This window comes from Silurus aristotelis (genome assembly GCF_946808225.1).
Source record: "Silurus aristotelis genome assembly, chromosome: 4".
NCBI lineage: Eukaryota > Metazoa > Chordata > Actinopteri > Siluriformes > Siluridae > Silurus > Silurus aristotelis.
Genome location: NC_139577.1, coordinates 8,494,420 through 8,515,295, shown reverse-complemented (window position 1 = coordinate 8,515,295; position 20,876 = coordinate 8,494,420). Strand labels below are relative to the sequence as shown.

At 46.0% G+C, this 20,876-nt stretch overlaps 1 protein-coding gene across 2 annotated transcripts in view; it reads right to left on the bottom strand.

The window, feature by feature from the left end:
• slc8a3 (solute carrier family 8 member 3) overlaps positions 1 to 15,940 on the bottom strand; it is a 39,433-nt gene extending 23,493 nt beyond the window's left edge. Inside the window, exons 1-2 of one of the 2 annotated variants that reach the window (XM_083539918.1) lie at positions 14,227 to 15,940; positions 4,358 to 6,168 (exon numbers count right to left, since the gene is read on the bottom strand). In XM_083539918.1, the coding sequence (XP_083396044.1) occupies positions 4,358 to 6,096 (1,739 nt within the window). In that variant the 5' untranslated portion in view covers positions 6,097 to 6,168; positions 14,227 to 15,940. The remainder of the gene's footprint in view (positions 1 to 4,357; positions 6,169 to 14,226) is intronic. The other variant, XM_083539919.1, reaches the window with a different exon arrangement.
• Between the last annotated feature and the right edge of the window lie 4,936 nt (positions 15,941 to 20,876).

Here is a 20,876-nt window from a genome sequence, read left to right as displayed (position 1 = left end):
TACGGTGATGTGCAAATGAAAATATATAAGATGCACACATTTTTATTTTGCTCAACACACACGCACACTTGTCGTTGCCATGGAGATCCAGCCTCCCTCGGCTAGAGAGCAACTACTTCCTGGAGAAGACATATACATATATATACACACACACACACACACACACACACACACACACACACACACACACAAACATTCTATCTCTCTCTCTATCTATCTATCTATCTATCTATCTCTCTCTCTCTCTCTCTATCTGTCTCTCTCTCTCTCTCTCTCTCTCTCTCTCTCTCTCTCTCTCTCTCTCTCTCTATATATATATATATATATATATATATATATATATATATATATATGTGTGTGTGTGAGTGTGTGTGTGTGTGTGTGTGTATATATGTATATACTGTGTATTTCCCCATTCATAAAGATGGACAGACAGACAGAAGGACATACAGATGGCCATACACAGGGACAGAAGGATGGACAGAGAGACAGAGAAGACACACAGAGCTATAATAAACCATAAGAAGTAAGCAGGACTCCTCTCCAATGACCACCCAAGCTGTGTGTGTTCGTGTGTGTGTGTGTGTGTGTGTGTGTGTGTGTGTGTGTGTGTGTGTGTGTGCCAACTGCAGTATGACAAATCACTACCCATTTCTAAACACATAAACAAATTGTTTTAACCACTTTTACTTAAGTGTACCGCATGTCTTTCTGAAATGAACCCAAGATCCACTTTTGCGTCAGTACAGTTGTAATTCACACAATCTGTATCTCAATATGAAGATAGTTTGTTGTGTTTGTGGGGTGCCAATATTTTTAGCAGTGGAGAAGATTACTCTAATGACATTACCAATGTCTATGTAGCAGTCTATGTCAAAGTCTATGTCACAGCAGCCTATGTAATGTCTATGTCACACTGTGGTTACAGTACACTGGGAATACTGATCAGGCCAGTTTATTACCGTATGTACTATAAATGTTCTTCTCTTTATTGATTCAACTTCAGCAGGTTTCTGAGCACAGAACCAAGCATGTCTAAGGTTACTCACTTTAGGTTGTCATGGCAATAAGTTCAACAACCACCTCGGAGAAAAGAATAATCCCTGAATCTGAGCCAATGTACAGACTAACCCACATATGAGGAACAAGCTCCTGGTGTAAAGTATGAATATGGTAAATTTACTGTGCTTCAGCAGAAAAGTGATAAGCGAGAAGCAAATGGAAAAACTGGATTCCAGTATAGCACATATATTGCATGCATGTTTGGATTTTACAAATATAGAAATATATGTCAAATACTTGTACATATATGGCACATATATTTCTTAATATTAGAAAAAAATTTATATATGTAACATTTTCTCAAATACACATATATATGACACATATTTGAATATAGAATACATGTTCATATATAGATAAAGGATGTCTATACTTGTATTTATAACACACACACACACACACACACACACACAAAAACACAAACTGTATGTATATTTAATAATTTTTGTATAAAATTAATGGTCAAAATATGTTTCATTTTAAAAAATTTATTGTTGGTTTACAATTGTTTCCAGAGTCAAAAAAAGCAAGCAGCAGGACTTGTAGTTATGTTATAATGCAGTGCTTAAATTAAAGCATTTGTTTAAAACCAGTGTGCCAACAATTAACAGGGGCCAACAAGGAACCAAATCTAACATTAAACATAATGTATCAAAACTGTAACATTGCAACATTGCCATTATTTTCACATTTTCAAATTAATTTTGTGATATGATTGCATCGTACAGTAATCAATGTACTCTTTTTCCTGATCTGTAACTTGAAACACTGCATTTGTGTCCCAAACTGGAGTTAAGAATTTCGGAATAATGTCACTCCCAAAGTTCACATATCTAAAAGTAAAAAAAGACAGAAAAAACAAAAGACATCAACCCTTTTACAAAGAAATGACACTATTAAAGTTGTTTAAATAAAAATAAATAAATAAATAAAAATATTTTTTTTTTTTAAAAACATACCGTAATTTTGTGATTGTCCCAAGCCATGGTCAAAAATGCAAAACTGTTAAATGAAGTAACACCAATGAGGTCACTGAAATAGTAAAAATAGATAATAGTTAGAATTTGTTTTCTGTGATAAAGTTACAACTGAAAATGCATGTTTCTCTTCATGTACACATTTAGTTTTTATATAAAATCAAACATTCAAATGCAGATAACATTCATACACAGTCGACTAAGTGTGTTTGTTTTGGCATATTTGCACAGGATATTTCTAGCAAAATAAAATGAACAGCGAGATAACAAATCATACACATAATTTGCTTACATATTATGCTTAATGGTGACCATATATCTTACAAATGTTTGCTAAGAGATTTGTTTGAATGAGAAATCCTATAAACATTTACATTTAGTAAACATTCATGTTTGAGCATATAAGCAAAGGAAAATGTATGGGGAGATGACAAAGCTGTTAAAAAAAAATCCCAAACAGGTCAGGTAATAGTTAATTCACTCATAACTGCAGTCATTGCAAAATTTAGATACTTATTAAATCAAGATCGTAAATCGTAATAAAATTTGATGTTTAAGTTTAAATAGTTTATAAATGTAGAAAATACCTTACCTTGTAAAATCTCCACATTTTTTCATCCAAATCTTCCTTGTCTCTGAGTCAGTATTGCAGGAAGTATTCCTCCGACTTGCCTGCATTAAGGTTTTTTTATTTTTGCGACTGTAAGGCGCATACGCAACATCTACATTTGTAGAAATCAAGTATAGGGAATGTAATTTGATCAGGTTGGTTTCAGATCCATTACATTCATGTGTAAAATGCACATTATAGCATTTTACAATTCATATATCTTATATGAATTGGTTGCTTCTTCTCAAGGAACAGCTTGAATAATTTAATTCCCTGCATTTACATTTATGCAATTGGTAGATCTATATCCAACAGCAGAGATGCTTAAGATAAGCACAGGACTAAACAATCAAATTCCACATGTTTGTACATATACTTATGTGTATATACTTGCCACAAGCAACCAATAGAACTTCAAATATGTTCATATATGTTCACAGATATTAAGTATCATTATATATATATATATATATGTTTATATGTTAACATATAGCGATATATCAGATTTCCGTTTGGGGTGACGAAAGTGGACAGTACTGTAAGCTGGAGTGATAAACTGAAACTGTAATGAACTCTGGAGTGATAAACTGGGACTATACTGAACTCTGGGGTGATAAACAGAAACTGCACTGAACTCTGGAGTGATTAATGAGGACCGTACTGAACTATGGAGTGATAAACTGCGAACCATACTGAACTCTGGAGTGATAAACTGGGACTATACTGAACTCTGGGGTGATAAACAGAAACTGCACTGAACTCTGGAGTGATTAATGAGGACCGTACTGAACTATGGAGTGATAAACTGCGAACCATACTGAACTCTGGAGTGATAAACTGGGAACCATACTGAACTCTGGAGTGATTAATGGAAACCGTACTGAACTCTGGGATGATTAATGAGGACCATACTGAACTCTGGGGTGCTAAAATGGAACCGTAATAAACTTTTTGATTTCTTGTATCTCTGTTTATTTTCCTAAACAATCTCATTGGTTTAAACAGAAAGTAACAACCAATCAGTAATGATTTTATGTGTGTGTATGTGTGTAGGGGAATCTCTTCCCAGGCTGCAGGTGTTTCCACATTCCCATGATGCTGCAGCACGTTGCACCAGAATGCATCTCTCTCTGTCTCTCCTTCTCTCTCGCTCACTCCCACACTCACTCACACTCACAACACACACACACACACACACACACACACACACACACACACACACACACACACACACTCAGAGTACGAGAAAGCGTGAGAGAGCTACATAACTCCGCGACATTAAATGAAGGGAACTGTCCTATTTCTATATATAGTGTGTGTGTGATTGTGTGTGTGTATGCACTGTTTGTCAAGTTGATCTTGAGTAGCAACTGGGACACGAATGCATACAGTAGATTCCTGCATTTTACACACACACACACACACGCATGCACACACGCGTGCACACACAAATCTACTTTTCCTGAGTAACAGATAGGTCTATGTCACTGTGGACAGAGCTTCAACTGTACATGTTTTGTACCTGGTCTGTGAACTTTCTATTTAGGTAGTTTATGCTAATGTTAACTAGCATGCAATAAAATGTAGCTGTGTTTAACATTAGATTATTTACTAGTTCATGTTGCTAAAATCTACTTGTGTATTTGTGTATTTTATGCTAACATGCTAGTTTCGGTAACCAGACATAAAGATTTAAGTTTATTCTTACCAGGTCTCATCATTTTTGAACTCCAGCTCTCCGTACGTGTCCTCAAAGTCTTCCCCACCTCCTTTTGCCAGTCCCTCAACAGTATGGTACGGAACGATGACAGTCCCTCTCGCCCCAGATGTCCTGAGTACCTTGACCTCTATGATTCCCACACTCTCACTCACGTGCACAGAACCGCTCTCAAATGTAAAGATCCCTGCATGATCATCGTCCAGGATGGTCACCGTGGCTACAGCAGGAAACCCAAGTGCCACCGTGGGGTACGCCGGCATCTCGTCGTCAATTGCCGTGTCAAGCTTTCGAACATTGCTGAGGCGAACAAAGAAGTGTTCATCCTCCTCGAATATATCATCATCAATAATGCCAATGGCAATTTCTTTGATGACCTCGCCAGGTTTGAACACCACAGTGCCCTCCGTGAACTCGTAATCAGCCCCAGCATTGGCTGAGCCATCTTCAGTCTTGTAATCGACGTATATTGTCTTGGAGACGTCGCCACCTTTGCGCACAATGGTTAGCAGGACAGCACCGCAATTCTCCAAGCACTGATATGCAGCAGGTTCAAATCCGATCCGAGTCACAAAGTCTTCGGGCTCTTCAACATGCACTTCCTGTATACTGGTGCTGCGTTTTGCCTGCTCGGCGACATGCTTCTTCAGGATGTTCCCAGCACCTGTCATCATCCGTGTGGCCTGGATGCGATAGAAAGCTCTGCTCTTCTGCTGGTGCGACAGTGCATAGTAGTTAGCCATCTCCACCAGCTGATCCAGGTCCTTTTCCGGATGTTTCTGCTTTAGGTCCTTCAAAATTCTGATCATTTCCCGACGAGATTCATCCATTTCTTTTCCTTCCGTTAGACCCATCAGGTTGGTAGCAGCACCACCATCCAGAAAGTGTGAGTTTGGCACTTTCCCATCCATTTCTATGCCTTTGGACCGTTCGCCCTCTGTCTCGATAATCACGCCGCGGTGATTGTCAGCTCTGTAGGTCTTGTGCGTGAACTTGTTGAACAGCAGACGGCGGTCAGCAGCCCAAGCCAAGATCACACAAGCGGGGAAGAAGGCAAGTGTAATAAGCCCCTCCCAAACCTGCACCTCATTGGGTGAGAAAACAGCAAGAATCATGTAGAGCCACACGTACGCAAACAGGCTACATGCTGCTGTCACGAAGAACACTCGCAGGTGCTTGACCTTACGCACTTCACCTTCTGGTACTGCAGACACGCAAATGCCAATGATGACGAACATGTTAAAGGCGGCGCTTCCTACAATAGTGGATGGTCCCAGATCTCCGGCATGGAACCCGTGACCACAGATCTCAATCACCGAGAGCATGATCTCAGGAGCAGATGAGCCCAGAGCCATCAGTGTAAGGTTTGATACGGTTTCATTCCAAATGCGTACTGTTGTAGTCATCGTCTCCCCATTCACCCTCTTCACCACAAACTCTCTCTCCTGAGACGTGATGACCTCGATGGCAGCCATGAAGCGGTCAGCAATAATGGACACTCCAAGGAACATGTAGATCATAGCCACAAAGTAGACAATCACACGGGCCATTTTGTCCCCAGTCGATGGGTTCTCTGGATACCAGATCGGCAACAGGATTCCTGGCTTGCATTTCGATGCCTCGTCTGAACAAGTCTCGTTTACATCCCCGGCATCAACACACATCAGGACCGTCGCCACGGAGACCAGGCCTAACCAAAGGCAGACGCCGGTTGTCCTTGAGCGCTCCATGGACCGTTCCCTCCTCTAAAATGTTCCCTCTGTGATCCAGCACCTGGCTGTTTGTGGATCCAGTGTGTGTATCTATAAGAGTCACAGAAGATAGGAAATGTATTTATATAAACAAATTATTGTGACATTACAAATCACTTCAGCCAATAGCAGCAGAGGCACACACAGGTTGAATACAAGTGACTAAAATTGCCATCAGTTCATGTAAAGCCAATGAGATCTGAGAAAAGCAGCAAGAACTTCACTGAACACACTGAACACAGCATGGGGAACACCACACACTGAACACAGCATGAGGAACACCATACACTGAACACCACACACTGAACAGCGCAGAGGGAACACCACATTGAACACAGCAGGGGGATCACCATACACTGAACACAACTTGAGGAACACCATACACTGAACACCACACACTGAACACAGCAGAGGGAACACCACATTGAACACAGCAGGGGAACACCACACAATGAACACCACACACTGAACACTACACATCGAACACCACACACTGAACACAGCAGGGGGAACACCACATACTGAACGCCTCACACTCAATACACACACTGAGCGCCACAGGGGGAGTCCACACACTCAACACCAAACACTAAACACAGCAAGTGGAACACCACACACACACAATACCACACACTGAACATAGCAGGGGAAACACCACACACTGAACACAGCCGGGGGAACACCACATACTCAATACCACACACTGAACACAGCAGGGGGAACACCACATATTTAAAACCCCACACCAAATACAGCAGGGACACCACACACTGAGCACCACACACCCAATACCACACACTGAACACAGCAGGGGAATACTACGCACTGAACACCATACATCCAACACCACACACTTGACACATCAGGGGCACACCACACACTAAACAACACACAGAACACAGCAAGAAAAAACACCGGACACTCAACACTACACACTTTACAAGGGAAACACCACACACTGAACACAGCAGGGAAAACATCACACACTGAACACAGCAGGAGGAACACCAGACACTGAACACCACACACTAAAAACAGCAGGGGGAACACCACACACTGAACACAACAAGGGGAACACCACAGACTAAACACAACAGGGGAACACCACACACTGAACACTACATGGGGAACACCACACACTGAACACCTTAATACCACACTCAATACCACACACTGAACACAGCGGGGGGGACCACACACTGAACACCACACACTAAACACAGCAGAGGGAACACCACACACTGAACACAACAGGGGGAACACCACACTAAACAACACACAATAAACAACACACACTGAACACAGCAGAGAACACCACACACTGAACACAGTGGGGGGGGGGGTCACCACAGGGAAACACTGGTGGAACACTGGTGTCCCCCACACCACACACTGAACACAGCAGGGGATCACCACACACTGAACACCACAGGGAGACACCACACACTGAACACCTTAGACGCAATACCACACACTGAACACAGCAGGGGAACACCAGACACTCAACACAGCAGGGAAGCGCCCACTACTGAATAACACATACTGAAAACCACACACTGAATATCACACACGGAACACTGCAGGTGGAACCCCACACACTGAACACAACATGGGAAACACCACACATTTAACACAGCAGGGGGACACCACACACTGAACACTAGGCACTACACACTAAACACAGCTGGGGGGAACCCCACACACTAAACACCACAGATTGAACACCACATACTGAACACAACAGGGGGACACCACACACTGAACACAGCAGGGGAACACCACACACTGAACACTACAGGGGGGCACTGCACACTGAACACAGCAGGGGGACACCACACACTGAACACTAAGCACTACACACTAAACACAGCTGGGGGGAACCCCACACACTAAACACCACAGATTGAACACCACATACTGAACACAACAGGGGGACACCACACACTGAACACAGCAGGGGAACACCACACACTGAACACTACAGGGGGGCACCGCACACTGAACACAGCAGGGGGACACCACACACTGAACACCTTGGATGCAACACCACACACTGGACACAGCAGGGAAACACCACACACTAAACAAAGCAGGGGAGCACCCAATACTGAATACCACATACTGAAAACCACACACTGAATAGCACACACGGAACACAACAGGGGCACCACACACTGAACACAGCAGGGGAACACCACACACTGAATACAACAGGGGGAACACCACACACTGAACACAGCAGGGGGACACCACACACTGAACACCACACACTGAACACTACACACTGAACACAGCAGGGGGAACCCCACACACTCAATACACACACTGAACATGGCAGGGGGGACTCCACACACTCAACACCACACACTAAACACAGCAAATGAAACATCACACACTCAATACCACACACTGAACATAGCAGGGGAAACACCACACACTGTACACAGCAGGGGGAACACCACACACTGAACACAGCAGGGGAACACCACACACTGAACACAGCAGGGGAACACCACACACTGAACACTACAGGGGGGCACCACACACTGAACACTGCAGGGGGACACCACACACTTAACACCTTAGATGCAACACCACACACTAGACACAGCAGAGAAACACCACACGCTAAACACAGCAGGGGAGCACCCAATACTGAATACCACATATTGAAAACCACACACTGAATACCACACACGGAACACTGCAGGGGGAACCCCACACACTGAATACAACAGGGGGAACACCATACATTTAACACAGCAGGGGAAACACCATACTCTAAACACAGCAGAGGGACACCACACACTGAACACTACACACTAAACACAGCAGGGGGAACCCCACACACTGAGTGCCACACACTCAATACACACACTGAACATGGCAGGGGGGACGCCACACACTCAACACCACACACTAAACACCACACACTAAACACAGCAAATGGAACATCACACACACACACACACAATACCACACACTGAACACAGCAGGGGATTACCACATACTGAATACCACATATTGAAAACCACACACTGAATACAACACACTGAACATAGCAGGGGGACACCACACAATGAACACTACACACTGAACACCACATACTGAACACAGCAGAGGGAACAACAGACACTGAGTCCCCCACACTCAATACACACACTGACACACTGAAAACACCAGGGGGGACTCCACACACTTAAAACCACACACTAAACACAGCAAATGGAACAACACACATTCAATACCACACACTGAACTTAGCAGGGGAAACATCACACACTAAACACAGCAGGGGGAACACCACACACTTAATACCACACCCTGAATACAGCAGTGGGCACCACACACTGAACACCACATTCCCAATACCACACATTGAACACAGCAGTGGGAATACTACACACTGAACACAATGTATCCAAGACCACACACTAAACAACACACACAGAACACAGCAGGGGGGAAACCACACACTCAACACCACACACTCAACACAACAAGGGAACACCACACACTAAACACCACACACTAAACAAAGCAGAGGGAACACCACACACTGAACACCACAGACTAAACGCATTAGGAGAAACACCACACACTGAAAACAGCAGGATGCACACCAGACACTGAACACCACACACTAAAAACATCAAGGGGAACACCACACACAACAGGGGAACACCTCACATTGAACACAGCAGGGGGGACACCACACATTGAACACCACACATTAAACACAGCAGAGGGAACACCAGACACTGAATATCACACACTGAACACTACACACTAAACACAGCAGTGGGAACATCACACACTGAATACAACAGGGAAACACCACACACTAAACAACACACACAGAACCCAGCAGGGGAAACAACACACACTGAACACTCTAAACACAGGATGTTGAACACCACACACTGAACACAGCAGGGGGAACATCACACACTGAACGCCTCACACTAAATACCACACACTGAACACAGAAGGGGAACTCCACACACTCAACCCCACACATTCATCACAGCAAGTGGAACACCATACAATCAAGACCACACACTGAACACAGCAGCGGAAACCTACACTGAAAACAGCAGGGGGAATACCACACACTCAACATCATGCACTGAACACAGCAGGGGGAACACCACACACCAAACACCACACACTGAACACAGCAGGGGGACCACCACACATCAAACACCACTTGATTTTAAGTGTTTTGTGTGTTTGTGTGTGTGTGTGTGTGTGTGTGTGTGTGTGTGTGTGTGTGTGTTTATGACTTATCCATAAATTGTTCATTACTACTATATTCAGTTTAATCATCTGACTTGCCTGGGCCTGTTGCCATAGTAACAGAGCCACGTGTGTGAGGCTTGAATATTTTTTAGGTGAGACTTGGGAATTGCACTCATAAAAATACACAGCATAAACAGAAGGAGGTTTTGTGTGTGTGTGTGTGTGTGTGTGTGTGTGTGTGTGTGTGTGTGTGTGTGTGTGTGTGTGTGTGTGTGTGTGTGTGTGTGGGCAGGCCCTAACTTTACTGTTCGCCTGGTAGAGCGATGTATACAGAACAGAATTCTACACTACTATAAAGTTATATACAGCATCACATACAACAGCAGTCTGACACACACACACACACACACACACACACACACACACACACACACACACACACACAAACACACACACACACACACACACACAACACACACACACACACACACACATGTCTTGGAGTGCAGTTAGTGATGATCGGCACTTCATTATCACTTTTTACATCCATTAATATTCTGTCACTGCAGTACCCAGTATTCACTGTTCCCAAATCAGGTCATGTGTACATGGCTCAGGCTCCAAAAGGTGGTCTTTCTGTACATATATAGAAATATGAGCATCTCTTAAAGTATGCTATAATAAAGTAAATGTATAATTTATGCTAAACACTAGGCTATTTGTTAATATAACCTGTAAACACAAGCTATTTGCTCACATTAGCCTCGTAGCAGACATCACACCCTGAAAAAATGTCATCCTGAACTGTAGTTCCTAGTTTCTGGCCGCAGTGAACTGTGTAACACGTGTGTGTTCTGTGATTTACACGCCTTTAAGACATGACCACAGCGTATTTAATGGTTACTGCGTGTCACTTTTGCCGTTGTGAGTGAAGAGCCGAAGAGCTGCTGAGCCCCTGATTCAGCAACCTATTTACAGAATCCTGACACTTGAGAGGGTCGTAAACCTGACTGTGTGTGTGAGTGTGTGTGTGTGTGTGTGTGTGTGTGTGTGTGTGTGTGTGTGTGTGTGGTGTCAGCTGTCCAGAAATTGATCTCACTTCTACCCAAGCATGTCTGAGGTCGGGGACCTTCATTCCATCAGCAATCAAACACTAATCCAACATTCCACTCGGTCAATCAACTTAGCTCAATAATCACTTATTTATCAGAAAGAGCTTTGAATTAAACTTCTTGAGTCATCATGGGTGGAGCTTAATAAATCAGTGCTCCAATCAGGAGGAGGCTCTGTGGCACAGCTGAGTGATCTGATCATGTGATGGTGATTCTTTTACAGTTTGCTTCTCTGAGATATACTGCAGGTCGTGACATATATATAAATTGTTACGTAAAAAAATTACAAACTGACTAAAATCAGCAGCTGGGACATTTTTTTAGGAAAATTGCATTCAAATAATTCCAATTGTATAGTAGAATTTATTTTCTCCATTATATTACATTCCATTATTTCTTTCTATTAAATTACATTATGCGCTCTGTTATATTATTTTTTAATAAATAAATAGTGAACAGAGCCTGTGAAATGTGGAAACACCTAGTGTTTTCGACCAAACAAATCTATAAATGTGCAGATAATCCACTTTATGTTCATTGAAAAATACTCTGTTAGTATGAAGGACAGCTTTACACATTCTTGTCATCCGTACAGTTCGTTTCTCCAAACATGCAGCTGAAGTACTTCGCCATGCCTCTTGTATCACTTGCCAAAGATGTTCTTCAATAATTGGAGATTTATTTCTTGTGATCCAGTTCACAGTGACTGAGCAGGCCATTCCATGATAGATAACACTGCAGATGTTCGCTCTCTAAACAACTCTTACAGAGCTTGGACATATACTTCAGTTTATTGTCTTGTTGTATGGTGAAGTCGGTTCCAATAAGCAGCAGTCCAGATGGAATTGCATGGTGTTGAAGTATGGAATGTGTGCCATGTTGGTCTGGATTCTTTTTACTTTCCAGAATGTCTCCAACCTTCCCTGCGCCAATACAACCCCAAACAAGAAAGCTTCCACCTCCATGTTTGACTGTGGTGATAAGGCAGTTTGCTAACATTTTGAGCTTCTCCCTTTAATACAAGTTCTTCTGTTAGGTTAAAAATGTCCTATTTGGACTCATCTGTCTACAGAACTTTCTTCCACTCATTCACTCTCCAATTCTTGTGTTTTTGTCTTTTACCGTGTTTGTTGCGTAGAATCAAATGGAACATGCATGAGTCTCAAATAGATGCTGTGTTTCCATACTTTCAACAGCCACTGTAACTTTTATAAATGTAAAGTTTTTTATTTATATGAAAATGACTTCTGCACCAAACAGCTGTGATCAGTGCTGCTAGCTCCAACCCTAAGTGCTCCACCTTAATGGTGAGAGACATTCGATTTGTTTTTTTTTTTATTCCCCTAAACTTCTCAGTCCTACTGAAGGAATAACAATCCTGCATTTACTCTACTCCACAGCTCAACACTACACTGTTCATACCACCTCTACTTAAGCTTAATATTTAGCACCAAGCATGGATTTCTTGGAAAAGATGATGAAGAACAGCTCAGAACACACAGCCCACACTACTAAAGGTTCCACTGCACATGGCTCGCAGTAACCTTTTATTACCAGTCATGAATCTCACAATCTGAGTTTTAATTTAGTCTAGTTCTGCTACCAAAATTTCACAGACACCCCATATTTACACACACTTATCGTGTATAAGCTAGTATGCTGAACCACATGTGGCTAACACACACACACTCACAGCTGTAAATCACAGCAGACAGACGTGAACATGAACCGTTTCCAAATAGAGCAGCGAGTCTCCAGCACTCAGCACTCAGTCTCCTCACTCACACACTCACAATCTCATTTACAACCAGACAACATTTCATCTGATTTAAAATATCCCCCAGTCTTATTTCTAATCTAAGTTGCATACATGTTTAATTTCATTCCTGAACTTTCCATCCACATGAACTCAAAGCAGTGACACTTGCACCAAGCACTCTGAAGAGTTCTCCATGTTTCAACCAGCGCTTCGATCTCACACACCATTCTACACACAACACCTTCACCAAGCTTGGAGCTTCACTTCAGAACTGAGGAGAAGACCTTTAACAGTTGCTCATCAGAATCTTCATTACAGATACGATGACAACAATACTAACAGTGGGATTTAGGAGGGGTTTCCTCTTGGATTTCATCTGGGTATTGAATAGATCTCCACCTTCACCCTTTTATGATACTCCTGGGGATCCAATTTTAACAGGAGCTTATCAATAAACACACACACATACACACACACACACACACACACACACACAGACATATATATATATATATATATATATATATATATATATATATATATATATATATATATATATATATAGTGTGTGTGTGTATATATGTGTATATATATATATATATATATATATATATATATATATATATATATACACATATATACACACACACACTATATATATATATATATATATATATATATATATATATATATATATTGATAAGCTCCTGTAAAAAATGTCAGGAGTCCTCAAAAGATCCTCAGGAGTATTGTTGTGTGTGTGTGTGTGTGTGTGTGTGTGTGTGTGTGTGTGTGTATATATATATATATATATATATATATATATATATATATATATATATATATAAAAAGCACCGGAAGTGCTGAATGAACTCTTTCTGTGTGGATAAAGAGGGTGAAACTTCACATTTTTTTTGCTGCGCGTGCTTTACACATCACTCAAAAAACCGGGTCGATTTATTAAATACAGCTGCGCGTGCGCACTGATTCTCGTACCTGGATTCGGTCTTTTCTCTCTGAATCTCTCTCTCTCTCTAGCAGGCGCGTGCGGGTTTGTCTCCCGTGCCTTCACCGCCTCCGGTGTTGTTCACTCCTCTGTGTGCGCTGACAAAAATCCTGCTCACCCCCCACCTCCAAAACACACACACACGCGCGCGCGCGCGCGCGCGCACACACTTCACACCACGAGCACAGGCCCGCGCGCCTTCTCCTCTCCGCCTCCTCACGCGCTCGGGGACGGGGACTGAAACAGCATGGTGAGGAGGATCCGGAGGAAAATGAAGGTGATAAAGATGAAGAGCACCACCACCACTACTTCAACGCGCGCGCGCTGCTAAAACGGAATTAAACGGGACCGGTGGAACGAAGGGTCGGGGGAAGGGGCCGGGGGGGTGGGGGGGTGAACAATATGTTGGGGGAGCGCGCGCGCACACGTTCTATGTGCGCTCGCTCACGTCGAAGGGTTCTCCAAGAAACCAAAAATCTGAAAAAATCATCGGGATCTCGTCGGACTCCATGCGATCGGGATTTTCCTCCCGCGAGCTGGTTGCAGCTCGCGCGCGCCTCCTCCTCCTCCTCCTCCTCTTCTTCTTTTCCTATAGCGCTGTTATCCACCCGGCGATCCTTGCGCGCGACCGGCCTTTTCCCTTTAAACCCATTTCCAACGCAAAAAAAGGGTAAAAATATAAATATAAATAAAATACAACAAAATCCCGAGCCGTGTCCGGTAACACCAACGGAACACTGCGCGCGCCTTCCCGGTGAGCTCTACAGCGACAACAACGACATCCCGTTCCCCGCGCGCGGCGTTTTTCACTTCCCCTCTACCACCTGCGCAGATGTTTATTTATTCATTTCCAAAGCGTCGGAAAGCCAGGTGTCCTCGCGCTCCTTCCAAACCCTCACCATCTTCATCATCATCTTCACTATCTTCATGTTCATCTCCTTCCTCTTCTTCGCCTTCATCAGCAGCATCTTGGATTCACAGCGCGCGCATCCTCAAGTGAGAAGAGGCAGCCGCGCGCCTCTGGATTGACACGCGCACGCGCACGCACGCACGGTTGCATACGTCATCGCATCATCATCATCATCATCATCTGGATCAAAAGAAAGCTAAAATCATAAAAAATGTAAAACAATAATATAAAAAAGCCCCACAATAGAAATAAGATGTGTGTGCGCTCTCATTAGGTCAATAGGTAGTATTAGAAATTGTTGGTCTCTGTAATTATTAGTATGTGATCTGTGTGTGATCAGTATGCTCATTCTCACACACCTCATCCTCACACACACACACCCCATCACACACCTCATCCTCACACACCTGATAATAACACACACACCCCATCACACACACCTGATCACACACCCAATCACACATATCATCCCACACATCATCACACATGTCTCCTCATTACACACCTTATTAAACATCTCATCATTGCACACCCAATCACACATCTCATTATCCCACACCTCATCACACACACCTCATCCTCACACACCCAATCACACATCTCATTATCCCACACCTCATCACCAAACTCATCCTCACACACTTTATCCTCACACACAAACCTAATCCTCACACTTAATCCTCACACACCTAATCATCATACACATCTCATCAGCACACACCTTATCACACACCTGATCCTCACACACCTTATCACACATCTCATCACATACCTTATCACACACCTCATCAACCACCTTATCCTCACACCTCATCCTTATACACATCTCATTATCACACACCTTATCACACACCTCATCACACACCTCATCACATACCTCATCAACCACCTGATCCTCATTACACACATCTCATTATCACACACCTCATCACACACCTTATCCTCACACCTCATCCTTATACACATCTCATTATCACACACCTTATCACACACCTCATACACATACTCATCTCATCATCACACCTTATCACACACCTTATCTCACACCTCATCACACATCTCATCACACACCTCATCCTCACACAAACACCCCATCACACCTCATTATTACACACCTCATCACACATCTCATCCGTACACCTCATCACACAAATCTCATCCTCACACCTTATCATCACACACATTTACATTTGAGGCATTTAGCAGACACCCTTATCCAGAGCGACGTACAAAAGTGCTCTGGACAAGGGCGCACACACCTCTTCATCACACCTCGTTATCATACACTTCATCACACAACTCATTACACAACTCATGACACCCCTTATCCTCACACGTCATCACACACCTCATCACAAACACCTCATAGTCACACACCATCACACACACACACCTCATTCTTACACTTAACAGTTATCCCTCAGTGTAGCGCTAGTCCCTAGTCTCAGAAGCGCTAAGTATTTCCTTGCTAACAGGATGCCTGTGAGTCAGATCTGAAATATTCAGAACTAATTTGGTTTTGTATCTGATATTAAATAGAAATAATTTCATTCAAAGGACAGAGTCCCCTCACAGCTTATTCTGCAGGTTTCAATCTCTAACGCCCTCCACTAACCCAACCCCTCCCTTGTGCCCCACCCCTGGCAGAAGCCCTGCCCCTTTCCTTATATTTCTCCTCTCTGGGCTTCACCGCCTCAGTAAATATTAAAGTCAGAGCCGATTTTAGCGCAGCGGCATCATTTAATCATGCAGTTCTGTACGTTTCATCTGATTCGCAATAAAATATAAACTACCTGTCATACACACACTCTCTCTCTCTCTGTCTCTCTCTCTCTCACACACACAACCCACCTGTTCCTGAATGCTTTCGTATATCAAGATTTCTGGTCATAATTGTGTGTGTGTGTGTGTGTGTGTGTGTGTGTGTGTGTGTGTGTGTGTGTGTGTGTGTGTGTGTGTGTGTGTGTGTGTGTGCGCGTGCGTCCGTCCCCTCAGCCGGGGGCGCTGTAGAGCTGAGTAAAGTTAAATGTGATGTCTGCAGTGAAATTAATATTTAAGTTGTACAATGAATGAAAATTACGTAATATTTAATAAAGTTATACTCGGTGTATAATGCATTTATATACTTGTGTTTCTCTATTATCATTTCAGTCCTGACACATTTCTTTAATCATGATGATCATGATTTCCTAATTAAATGAACAAAACTGATTTGATACTGCGGTTTTAGCAGCAGCAGCTGTATCTTACTATTGTTGTTAACAATAATAATAATAAAATAAGAGCCATATTTCACATAGTAATTGTCAATTATCCTCATTATCGCTCTTGTTAGTGATTTAAAGTAAAATATATATCTTTAGTTTATATTTGTCTTACTGCAGTTACCATTTTTGTAGCTCACATGCTGGAGACATGTATATAAGAGGTGGACTAGCTGTGCTGGAGACACGTGCATTAGATGTAGACTAGCCGTGCTGGAGACACGTGCATTAGATGTAGACTAGCCGTGCTGGAGACACCTGTATTAGATGTAGACTAGCCGTACTGGAGACACGTGTATTAGATGTAGACTAGCCGTGCTGAAGACACGTCTATTCGAAGTAGACTAGCTGTGTTGGAGACACTGTATAAAAGGTAGACTAGCCGTGTTGGAGACACTGTATAAAAGGTAGACTAGCCGTGTTGGAGACACTGTATAAAAGGTAGACTAGCCATGTGTGAGACACGTCTATTCGATGTAGATTAGCCGTGCTGGAGACACGTCTATTCGATGTAGATTAGCCGTGCTGGAGACACATCTATTCGATGTAGACTAGCCGTGCTGGAAACGTATATAAGAGGTAGATTAGCCGTGCTGGAGACATGGCAATTCGAAGTAGACTAGCCGTGCGGGAGACACGTGCACGAGGTGTAGACTAGCCGTGCGGGAGACACGTGCACGAGGTGTAGACTAGCCGTGCGGGAGACACGTGCACGAGGTGTAGACTAGCCGTGCGGGAGACACGTGCACGGGGTGTAGACTAGCCGTGCGGGAGACACGTGCACGGGGTGTAGACTAGCCGTGCGGGAGACACGTGCACGGGGTGTAGACTAGCCGTGCGGGAGACACGTGCACGGGGTGTAGACTAGCCGTGCGGGAGACACGTGCACGGGGTGTAGACTAGCCGTGCGGGAGACACGTGCACGGGGTGTAGACTAGCCGTGCGGGAGACACGTGCACGGGGTGTAGACTAGCCGTGCGGGAGACACGTGCACGGGGTGTAGACTAGCCGTGCGGGAGACACGTGCACGGGGTGTAGACTAGCCGTGCGGGAGACACGTGCACGGGGTGTAGACTAGCCGTGCGGGAGACACGTGCACGGGGTGTAGACTAGCCGTGCGGGAGACACGTGCACGGGGTGTAGACTAGCCGTGCGGGAGACACGTGCACGGGGTGTAGACTAGCCGTGCGGGAGACACGTGCACGGGGTGTAGACTAGCCGTGCGGGAGACACGTGCACGGGGTGTAGACTAGCCGTGCGGGAGACACGTGCACGGGGTGTAGACTAGCCGTGCGGGAGACACGTGCACGGGGTGTAGACTAGCCGTGCGGGAGACACGTGCACGGGGTGTAGACTAGCCGTGCGGGAGACACGTGCACGGGGTGTAGACTAGCCGTGCGGGAGACACGTGCACGGGGTGTAGACTAGCCGTGCGGGAGACACGTGCACGGGGTGTAGACTAGCCGTGCGGGAGACACGTGCACGGGGTGTAGACTAGCCGTGCGGGAGACACGTGCACGGGGTGTAGACTAGCCGTGCGGGAGACACGTGCACGGGGTGTAGACTAGCCGTGCGGGAGACACGTGCACGGGGTGTAGACTAGCCGTGCGGGAGACACGTGCACGGGGTGTAGACTAGCCGTGCGGGAGACACGTGCACGGGGTGTAGACTAGCCGTGCGGGAGACACGTGCACGGGGTGTAGACTAGCCGTGCGGGAGACACGTGCACGGGGTGTAGACTAGCCGTGCGGGAGACACGTGCACGGGGTGTAGACTAGCCGTGCGGGAGACACGTGCACGGGGTGTAGACTAGCCGTGCGGGAGACACGTGCACGGGGTGTAGACTAGCCGTGCGGGAGACACGTGCACGGGGTGTAGACTAGCCGTGCGGGAGACACGTGCACGGGGTGTAGACTAGCCGTGCGGGAGACACGTGCACGGGGTGTAGACTAGCCGTGCGGGAGACACGTGCACGGGGTGTAGACTAGCCGTGCGGGAGACACGTGCACGGGGTGTAGACTAGCCGTGCGGGAGACACGTGCACGGGGTGTAGACTAGCCGTGCGGGAGACACGTGCACGGGGTGTAGACTAGCCGTGCGGGAGACACGTGCACGGGGTGTAGACTAGCCGTGCGGGAGACACGTGCACGGGGTGTAGACTAGCCGTGCGGGAGACACGTGCACGGGGTGTAGACTAGCCGTGCGGGAGACACGTGCACGGGGTGTAGACTAGCCGTGCGGGAGACACGTGCACGGGGTGTAGACTAGCCGTGCGGGAGACACGTGCACGGGGTGTAGACTAGCCGTGCGGGAGACACGTGCACGGGGTGTAGACTAGCCGTGCGGGAGACACGTGCACGGGGTGTAGACTAGCCGTGCGGGAGACACGTGCACGGGGTGTAGACTAGCCGTGCGGGAGACACGTGCACGGGGTGTAGACTAGCCGTGCGGGAGACACGTGCACGGGGTGTAGACTAGCCGTGCGGGAGACACGTGCACGGGGTGTAGACTAGCCGTGCGGGAGACACGTGCACGGGGTGTAGACTAGCCGTGCGGGAGACACGTGCACGGGGTGTAGACTAGCCGTGCGGGAGACACGTGCACGGGGTGTAGACTAGCCGTGCGGGAGACACGTGCACGGGGTGTAGACTAGCCGTGCGGGAGACACGTGCACGGGGTGTAGACTAGCCGTGCGGGAGACACGTGCACGGGGTGTAGACTAGCCGTGCGGGAGACACGTGCACGGGGTGTAGACTAGCCGTGCGGGAGACACGTGCACGGGGTGTAGACTAGCCGTGCGGGAGACACGTGCACGGGGTGTAGACTAGCCGTGCGGGAGACACGTGCACGGGGTGTAGACTAGCCGTGCGGGAGACACGTGCACGGGGTGTAGACTAGCCGTGCGGGAGACACGTGCACGGGGTGTAGACTAGCCGTGCGGGAGACACGTGCACGGGGTGTAGACTAGCCGTGCGGGAGACACGTGCACGGGGTGTAGACTAGCCGTGCGGGAGACACGTGCACGGGGTGTAGACTAGCCGTGCGGGAGACACGTGCACGGGGTGTAGACTAGCCGTGCGGGAGACACGTGCACGGGGTGTAGACTAGCCGTGCGGGAGACACGTGCACGGGGTGTAGACTAGCCGTGCGGGAGACACGTGCACGGGGTGTAGACTAGCCGTGCTGGAGACACGTGCACGGGGTGTAGACTAGCCGTGCTGGAGACACGTGCACGGGGTGTAGACTAGCCGTGCTGGAGACACGTGCACGGGGTGTAGACTAGCCGTGCTGGAGACACGTGCACGGGGTGTAGACTAGCCGTGCTGGAGACACGTGCACGGGGTGTAGACTAGCCGTGCTGGAGACACGTGCACGGGGTGTAGACTAGCCGTGCTGGAGACACGTGCACGGGGTGTAGACTAGCCGTGCTGGAGACACGTGCACGGGGTGTAGACTAGCCGTGCTG